This window comes from Lactuca sativa, chromosome 4 (genome assembly GCF_002870075.4).
Source record: "Lactuca sativa cultivar Salinas chromosome 4, Lsat_Salinas_v11, whole genome shotgun sequence".
NCBI lineage: Eukaryota > Viridiplantae > Streptophyta > Magnoliopsida > Asterales > Asteraceae > Lactuca > Lactuca sativa.
In genome coordinates this window covers 162,790,700-162,800,615 of record NC_056626.2, presented here as the reverse complement: position 1 = coordinate 162,800,615, position 9,916 = coordinate 162,790,700, and the positions used below count along the sequence as shown (strand labels likewise).

Genomic DNA, 9,916 nt, shown 5'->3' with positions numbered 1-9,916 from the left:
AAGGTCCACATACATCAATATGTATTATTCCTAAGAAATCCTTAGCTCTTTCACTTGAACTAGTAAAATGAGCCTTAGTAATATTTCCACATAAACAAGACTCACATATATCAAATTAATGAAGCTCATTTGCCTTCAAAATACCATTCTTTTGAAGTTGGGATATACATTTCTTGTTTATATGCCCAAGACGAAAACGCCATAGATAAGAGTCACTCAAATCGTATTTGAGTTTCTTGGTGTTATCATGGTATATAGAACTATTGTTTAATGAAATTTATAGGTTTACTTCATATATCCCATTAAGAGGTCTAGCCTCAAAATAAAATATATCATTCTTATAAACAAAATTAAATTCGTTATTAAAACGATAAGTAAAACTAGATTGTTTCAAATGTGCAGCTGAAATTATATTCCTAGTCAAGCTAGGTACATAAACAACATTATTCAATGTGAAATACAGGCCATTAGGTAAAAGTAAATCATAATTTCCTAAAGCTAGAGTGTAAACACTTTCTTCATTTCCCATGTGGAGTATGATTTTGCATGTCTTTAGTTGTCTACTCTTTCTGAACCCCTGTAACAAATTAAAAATTTGAGTTTCACATACAGTATCAAATACCCAAGTGTTAGATGAAAAATTATACAGTTCTAAGTTTATCACATAGATACCTGAACAACATGCCTCGACCTTCTTCTTCTTCAACTATGTAAGGTAGGTAGGACAATTCTTTTTTCCAATGGCCAACGACACCACATTCAAAACATGTGTCTTCTTCGGCCACTTTCTCCTTCTTCTTAGGCTATGGGGTTTGGGAAACCTTTTTGCCCTTACCCTTGAAGTTCTTGGCTTTGGTTTTCTTGGTTCCTCCTTCCCTTATTAAGAGAACATAAGTGGGTTTGTTAGGAATGTTCTTCTCAGCAGTTTTCAACATCACATGTAACTCTGAGATAGGTTTTTCCCGACTATTCATGTTGTAGTTCATGATGAAGGTTTCATACGATTTCGTCAATGAGTTGAGGATCAAGTCCGTAGCCAGCTCACTGGAAATGGGTGAACCAAGTATCTCCATATGATCAATATGACTCTTCATCTTGAGTACATGTGAGCTCACATTTTTTACTTCTCCCATCTTACACCAATGTAATGCTCTGATAGTCTCAAGGCGTTCCATCCTTGCTTTCTATTGGAACATGGCATTCAACTGGGTGATGACGTATTATACTGAGAGATGTTCCGGATCCTTCTGGTGGTCGGGTATCATCATGGCTAGCATAAGGCTCGCAATTGCGATTGAATATATATATATATATATATATATATATATATATATATATATATATATATATATATATATATATATATATTTCAACCAAGTATTGGAAGGAGCCCTAAGAGTAGGAGCAGGCTTGTCAGGGATAGGAGCATTAAGCATATACGCTTTCTTTTTTGGCATTAAAATAATTCTCATATTTTGGTGCCAGTCGAGAAAATTCGTATGGTTAAGTTTCCCCTTCTCAAGGAGCGATCGAAGGTAATTATTGCGGTGGTTTGAATTTTGGGCCATCTACAAAATTTAACAAATTTCATTTAATATTTTCAATGTTTCAACTCTTTAATAATTTATACCCTTTTGCTTATCTAAACATTAATTAATTAAAGTCTAGGATCCAACGTTGCAAATCAAATAATCAGTTAGGTGACTTTTATCCTGTTATTTATTTCAACAAGGTAGGTAGCGATTACCAATTACAATCAAATGCAATTCCTAGTTGCATGGGGTCCTTAACAACCTTTAGTTAATTAGCATATTTGATCTCATCTATGCCTCGGGTCTCTAATGCTTAGGTGAACTTTATCACAAAAGATTTCCGATCAAGTCGTCCATATTAAAAGACATGTAAAATTGGTACATAACTAGTGGTTATGTGACATTTATCTCAATAAAAATTACAAAACTACCTCGCACATCAAAGGATAAATCCAAGTGGTTAGGTGACCTTTATCCCACAAGGACCATATAAGTGACGAGTGAGTGTTTTTAAGAGGACGACATAGCACTACTAGAAAAACAGCCTTTTACGATGCTCATTGCGCGTTGTAAAAGGCTCAGACGACGCGCAAATGCGCGTCAAGGAAGGCCCTGTCATAAAGAGAGACGACGCGCATTTACGACGCTCATTTACGACACGCAATTATGACGCGCGTTTACGACACACAATGCGTATCAAGGAAGGCCCTATCATAAACGAAGACGACACGCATTCACGTGTCGTAACCTTACGATGCGCGTGTTAATGACACGCAATGCGTATCAAGAAAACCCCTGTCAAGAAAGGCCATGTCATAAATGAAGATGACACACATTTTTACATATCATAATTTTAAATGTTTTTAAAAAATATTATTTATAGATTTACTTATTTTCAAATTAAATTTGTATTTAATGTTTCATAATAGAAAATAAAATATCATATACAAAAAAAAATAGAATCCATTTACAAACGAATTAGATACAAAAAATACAATCCATTGCCCCTTTACTTATTCAAGATCAACCTACAAGTAGCTAACTAATCTATAAAATTCACCCTTGTTTCTAATCATTTTATTAAATACTTTACAAACATAATTCATCCATAGTACCTAAACTATAGTTGCAGCCTTGTTTCTTCTTCTTCTTCTAAACTCATCTCTTGCAACCATTGCTCTAAGCCTAGTCTGAATAGATACAACAGCTCCTTGTCAAGTATGTGAAAAATACAACCGGAGAGTGGCCTACCTTCATGATGATATTATTATAGAGATATAAAACCTTAAGCATTCCTTCAATATTATGTTCACCAAAATACAACCGACACAAGTTGTGCCTTCACGTAAAACAAATAAAGTAAAGTTAAACTAAATAACACCAAATATAAACAGGACAGATAATCATACCAATCAATTATCAACCATATCTTATGTTACAACTTACAAAAGATAAGGATTTATTCTTTACTTTGCCTCTGCTAAATTATATTATGTACAAAGAAAAACATAAATAACACCAAATATAAACAGGACAGATAATCATGCTTCTATACCTATACCTATACCAACGGCTTTGAACAACCATTACCTAACATAGAATAAATCAATCTATACAAATGATATTATCCTAAAACATATGAAACCTTCTACAAATTTTGCCATAACTTAAGAAGGTGTAAGTTGCATATGTTTTACGTTTACAATGAAAAGTAAATTAGATCAAGCTATCATCAATGAAAGTTTACTGATCAAGGAAAGAAAAAAAAGCACTAGAATGAATAGATAACAAAAGGCAACTTTTGTAATTACATGTTGGTCAAAGATTTCAGCTCTGGCAAGTCAGCAGGTAGCAGGTGTGCATCTGAGGAAAATGAAAATCATCATGAGAAATGGCAAACATGACAACAATAAAGGATGGTGATATATAAAGCCCAACTCCAAAGAAGAAACATAAATCTAACATTAATATCAAAAGGTATCAAACTCTAGAAACTTCAGATTAAACAGAAGCACGGATAGAAATGCTACTTTTTGTCAAATCAGTGTAAGTAAAGAGTAAATAGAAGATAACAACACATACCAAGTGATGGAGGCTTTGTAGCAAAGTGAACAGAACCTAATGTTAAAGATTCTGAGAAAGCAATAAGAATCATACGCCCATTAGGATCCCATGATGCTCCCTATATATATAGCAATTAGCACCAACTTCAGCAAAATATCATGTGGTATCTATATAAACAACTCAGAGATCAACAAGATAAACCCTAATGCTGTGTTTGTTACACATGAAAAATATACTACAACAATTTTACATGACATCTCTACATGAACCAGACCAATATTGTATATGCAAAAAAAACTAACCATAACAAAGCCACTTGTTGAAGACCACAGTTCTGATGTCCATGTGTTTGTCTCCCACAGATAGAATGTTCCATCACTACATAACAACATGATAATTACTGTAGTGCCAAAGCTTTTTTAATATGTGCTTGAATGAATATATATATATATATATATATATATATATATATATATATATATATATATATATTCATCCATTAAGCAAAATGAAAAAATTGCCCCCTTTGACCAAAAATGTTAAAAGACCAGACCTGGAAGGCTTCCGGTTGAAATCAATGTTCTTCAAGGCGAGAGAAAATTCTATCATTTATGAGTTTTGGTTCATTTTGTTTCCTTACCTTTCTTGGTGATTTATAGTACTCTGGTGGACTTGTTAATTCAGTCAAGGCAGCTTCTTGGAACGGTGCAGGGGCAGAATCCATACCATCTGCTGGTATGGATGGTAAGTGAGTGCTTGGAGCATAAGCTAGTTGTTATGCTATTCAGTGTGCCACTAAATAAATCAACCAATTCACCTTATTAATCAATTGATGTTACCTAATATAAAACAATTAATGAACTTACTATTAAGAAAAGAATGAAACTAACCTTATTGTACTTTGAAAAATGCTCGATCATAGCAATGTAGTTCAAAAAAAATCTTATTAGGACTTAAAGACCCAATACCATAGGGTTCTGCGAAGAGCTAATGGTTAAAACTTACAAGACTTACCATTACAGATTAAAAATATAACTTCTATTAGTACCTTGAGTAGTATCACCATTATATGTACCTATACCACTCCTCAACTCAAGGATACCCTTTTCCCTACTAGTGGATAACAATAATTATTTTAATTATTAAAGATAAAAAAAAATATAAATTAAAGGGTAAAATAGTCATGTTCACAAAATATTTGACAATTGGGTTGTTAAGTTGAAGTTCGTGAAATGAAAACTCAAAATAGGTACAAACTATGCGTTGTACAAAAAAAATTGCAAATATTAAGATTAAATAACAAAAAGTATAAATTGAAGGGTAAAATAGTAATACACTGTCTCGTTAATTTGTCGAAAACTTATTAAAAAATAAAATAAAACAAAGTTTACCTTTGGTGGGAGAGTGTGAGTTTGTCCAGCTTAAAGTATTCATTTGACCACTCTTGGTCTTTTTTGACCGACTATGGAATTTGTGTTTTCAGAAGCCACAACACTAACCCTGTAGTGAACAAATTCTACATGATTTTTCTTTATGGAAAGATTATTTTTAGTAAATTTCATTAGTACCACATGGTTTATCGAAAGTATCTACCACAAAGACTACAGAAAAAACATACATGAATTAAATTAGTAGAAAATGAGCTAAAATGTAGAAAAATATCACCTGACATATAAATGAAGAATATACTTAATTTCAGCTTCGATTCTTAGACTAACTTATGGGTAGTTTCGTCTTTTTCCCTTATTAAGTGGGTAAAGTGTTGAATGACATTAAATGGGTAGTTAGAATCTTTTAGACTGGATGATGGTCATAAAATCAAAATAATAGAAATTTATGCATGTTACATAATATTTTAATCATTTTTATCATTCTTACATAAATGACATCAATTGGGTTCTGATTTAATAAGAAGGTGCACACCTGTACACACAATGCAGAAAACTGCCATAGGAAACATCCTACCAAAATGCATTTCCAGGTAGATACGATGACATGGCAGTCAAGGAAGACTAATTTTGGTTCTTATAGCATCGCTTCATGAAACTCCAGTGTACATATAAATCCAAGAGATGATGTGAGGGTATCACCCTTATGGATTGTAGCTTCTTTCATTATTAAATATCATCAAGTCCCTGAAATGTACATGTGCAGTAAGGTTAAATGTGTATTTTTTGAACAATAAGGACTAGATGTCATTTCTTTTTGTAAGAATTGTAAAAAGAAAATCCAAATAGACCCAAAACGTCAACATGGCAGAACAATACCAGTTTAGTTTGGAAATTTGTCAAATCACGCTTGCAAATTTGGAAAAAATTGCCACTCAAACTAGCCAAATCGAAGCCCTACAGCAGCATAGAAAAAGAAGCTTTTCAATGTGGACAAAACAAAAAATGAAGCTCAAAAGAACCAAATGAGATTTACAACTGAAAACAACTTTATCAAGTGTTATTGTTGCATATTGAGGCCAAAATGATTCAAATCTTTCAAAATATGTAATACTTTAGCAATAATATAAAAAAAACACTAGATGAAAGAAAATCACACATGATAAAATTAAAGTCTTACTTCTTAGGCATGGCCTTCTCACTAGATTTATAACTTCATTATGTCCCTTTGATTGCAGCCTTCTAAAGAGGATCACCAACCTAAAAGCAATGGTATAAATATAAATATATATGCCACACCTAGAAGCTAAAACAAGATATAATTTGAACTAATAATCTAAAATGATATTTGTAAATTTAGAAATAACAAGTACATGCTTACCTGGTAAAACTGGTAGACATCTTCAAGATATGCCTTGTAAAGGGTATTTATCATAATCTCAATATGCATATCATCCAAATGCTCTGATGTAATGCACTCTGAAAAGTATGGAGCAAGTGGTGTATGCACATGTACTGGTCTATAGAGCTCATGCATATTCTGAGAAACTGCCAAGATGGCAATACTTAAGAAAAACAAAAAATAAAAATATTACAATAAGAAAAAAAAATCAAGAAAATGAGTTTTAAGGATAGGTTACCTATCAAACATCCCTAAAGGGTGAAATTTCTCCAATATTTCTTGAACATCTCTCTTATGTAGAGTTTCAGTAACAATGAGGACATCATTGTCAATCATGTGAACATATCTAAGGAGAAACAGAAAGATTAAGTTCCAAACAAAGATAAATATGCAAGAATGGTTGTAACATGTGGGTTACAACAAAAAATAAAGTTAGAAGGTTAAATATATCTACTTACGTTATATACTATACGAAGGTTGACAAAGGCTTGGTGGCTTGTCATAACATGTGTTTATCAATCAATTTAAGAGTGCATTTTTTCTGAAATTGTGGTTGTATGCAGAGGTGAAGGTTCTACAAGAGATCAATATAAAATGATATTTTCATAAAAAAGACAATAGGGGAAATAGACTACTTAATTTCATTTATTAAGAAGTGAAAAAAATCCTCTAACCCGAAACATACAGACCGGAAGCAACCAGCAAGATAAGAAACGTACATTGACTTGACCAGGATCTTTGGAAGCTCATCCTAGTCAACTTAATGGTCAACTTTTCATCATCTTCAAGTTTACTTTACACAAATAAATAACTGAATAAAAACTGATCTAGTTTATTTAGGAGATTATTTGAGAATTACATACTTTTTGTCCAGGTCGTTTTTATTCTGCATTCCGTAGTGTTCGTTTTTGGTTCCAAAGTTTACCATTCTGTAGGAATAAGCGCATCCAAGCTCTAACGACATTTGGGATTTAGGAATGCAAAGGAGAAGATCTTTGAATTAAATGATCTACCGATGCATCCCAGAATCCTTGTAGAGCTTCATCAAGGTCAACATGTTTTTGCTAAATAGAAATTTAGAATATTATACAAAACAAAAAAGGGTTATGTATATAAGTAACATAATGACAAAAACAAACAAAATTCACCATTAATTTTGAATATCGAGACAGTCTAAAGGGTCATATGTTCTATGGTGTTCTTTAATTTTGAGATTTTCTTCGATTAAAGGTTAAATGTTTGGTTGACCAGTCAAAATTGGGGTTACGGGATTTTCATTAAGATCTGTGAGCATATTCCATAGCAACGACAACATAAACAAGTTAAAATACCAAAAACCCAATTTACACAACCACCAAGGAATGAAGTATGTGAGTGAATATGATGGTTGTGTTCCAATAAATTTGAGAATAGTAAATTCAAAAGAAATTGAATAAATTTGAGTCAACAGTGGAGTGATTCTTACCTGTAGATATTGTAATTAGGTCTTTAGAGAAGAGGAGAGACAAGTCATCGAGTACAAACAACTAAGCCGAGATTAACATAGAAAATTGCGGTGATGATCACTTTGCTGAGAAAACCTAACACGGACTTTGTGAGTCGACTGAATATACCTCTGAGACGTTCTCTATTTCCATAAGGTCACCGAAAAAGGAGAAGAAGTGAGCCTGAGTTGCGGTGATGGATCGATTGTAGAGAGCACGTAACGAGTACCGGTGAGCGAGTGTTCTGAGTGTTCTTCAAAAGGAGAATGAGCGACCATCAACTTACCTGATGGGAGGAACAATGAAGACAACTTGCACGTTGATTTGTGGAGGAGGAAAGGCTACCTATACCTTAAACGATGCTTGAATCAGACCTATATAGGGCTTCGCTAGTTCATAGATGGCGACATGGATAAGTCGCAAAGCCCTTAATCTCCTTGTAAGTTTGACTTAGGCATAATGTAACGATCCCTAAATCATATTCTTGTGAGTGTGAGGAGTCGTAAATGGTTGGCTCTTGAACGAAGGCTTGTAAAATTGATCAGCTCTTAAACTCGGTGAGGTGAGATGAGCTCGAGGTCGCCAGTGGGAAGAGTTGAGCGGAGGTCTCCGGATGTAAGAGGTGAGCGGAAGTGAGCTGATGTAACGAACTTTTCAGAGAGCATCCTTTTATAAAAACCCTAGATCCCTTACGATTTTGTTATAAGATGAACAGTACGCGCAGTCTGAGGCTAGAGGAGGCAACGATGATTGGAGGTGGTGAATGTGGGTGATGGTCGGGGTGGAGACAAGGGAGAAGAAGGCGGGGGTTTAAAAAATTTGGGGATTTCATTTTCCTCTAAGGAGACGCGCGTTTCTTAAAAAAAATATAAAAGGACATTCATAGACGACGCACATTTTAGCTAAAGTGTCCTCCGTGTTTTTTTATTTTTTTACATGAGACACTAATTTAAGGGCACGCAATAATGGGCGACCTAAATACTTAAATTTTTTGAATAGATGACACTTTTTTAATGTCACTCTCTTTTGCGTAACATAAATCAACGAGTGTCATGGTTTGCGCGTCATAAAAGGCTCTTTTTCTTGTAGTGTAGACTTTCTTTTTAAAGGGATTTATACGTTTTATAATTATAGTTTTAAAAGCATATTGTATCATTTATATTGCATGCATTCAATAATACATGATACACTTTAGAAAAATCACATTTTATTTTATTGGTTCATTTTAGTTCAAATTTGAATATATTGTATTAATTTTTGAATTTGTGTGTTAGGAACCAATTTTAGTCTTTTAATAATCCTTTATTAGTTAGACATGGAGTTTGTCATGAGTTTTAAAATCTCTATTTTATCCCATTTTTTTATTAATTTCAAAGACATGAAGACTTTTAGAATAAAATCCCTTTTATTTGAAAATCCATTTTTAGCATCTTATGTTTAAAGTTATTGTTTTTGAAAAAAAAAACTCCATGACGATATGTATGTAGTTCTTTTGGTTGTCTAGCATGAAAAATCATATTACATCCATGCAAACATTAAAACAATATACAATCATCACACACAAACATGGGTGCATGAACAAAGCCATAACTATGTGATATTTCATGTGAGTCATACATGAAATATCAAGTCCTTTTCCTAAGGGACATTAAGGACAAAAAATCTTCAAGATTTGTTGTTGTTGAAACTCCCACTTGAGATGACATCCAATGTATGCAAGATGATGAATTCTCTATTAATTTCAGTGTTGTAAAAATCGGGCTAGGCAGCCGCCTAGGCGCTCGGCACCCTCTTACCGTCTATGATGAATGCTAGTCGGTCGAGTTAGGCGGAGTCGGTCATGGGCGCTCCTAGGCGGCCACAATTTTTAATTTTTTCAAATTTTCAAATCTTCAAAATTTTTAAAAAATTTAAAATTTTTACAAAGTTTTTCAAAATTTCGAAAAATTTTAAAATTTTATATTTTAAAATTTTTATTTCTTAAAATATAATAATTTTTGAATAAATTTTATATATCATAAAAAAATAAGTAAATAATCATAAAAA

The 9,916-nt window shown here is 33.0% G+C and overlaps 1 protein-coding gene across 1 annotated transcript; it reads right to left on the bottom strand.

Moving 5' to 3' along the window:
• Positions 1–1,539: 1,539 nt before the first annotated feature.
• LOC111921356 (V-type proton ATPase subunit d1) lies at positions 1,540–7,350 on the bottom strand. The gene is made up of 5 exons (XM_023916911.1): positions 7,250–7,350; positions 6,625–6,732; positions 6,366–6,549; positions 3,615–3,714; positions 1,540–1,568 (listed from the first exon to the last, which is right to left on the bottom strand). Exons 1-5 carry the CDS (start codon positions 7,348–7,350, stop codon positions 1,540–1,542), a joined length of 522 nt encoding a protein of 173 aa, XP_023772679.1.
• Between the last annotated feature and the right edge of the window lie 2,566 nt (positions 7,351–9,916).

Bases quoted from the DNA above. Each gene is read 5' to 3' on its own strand.
- LOC111921356 (XM_023916911.1), bottom strand. From the start codon at position 7,350: ATGTCGTTAGAGCTTGGATGCGCTTATTCCTACAGAATGGTAAACTTT. The intron at 6,733-7,249 runs GTATGTAATTCT...GTTTCTCCTTAG, and splicing joins AAAAACGACCTGGACAAAAA to ATATGTTCACATGATTGACA. The intron at 3,715-6,365 runs GTAAGCATGTAC...CTATATATATAG, and splicing joins ATGTCTACCAGTTTTACCAG to GGAGCATCATGGGATCCTAA.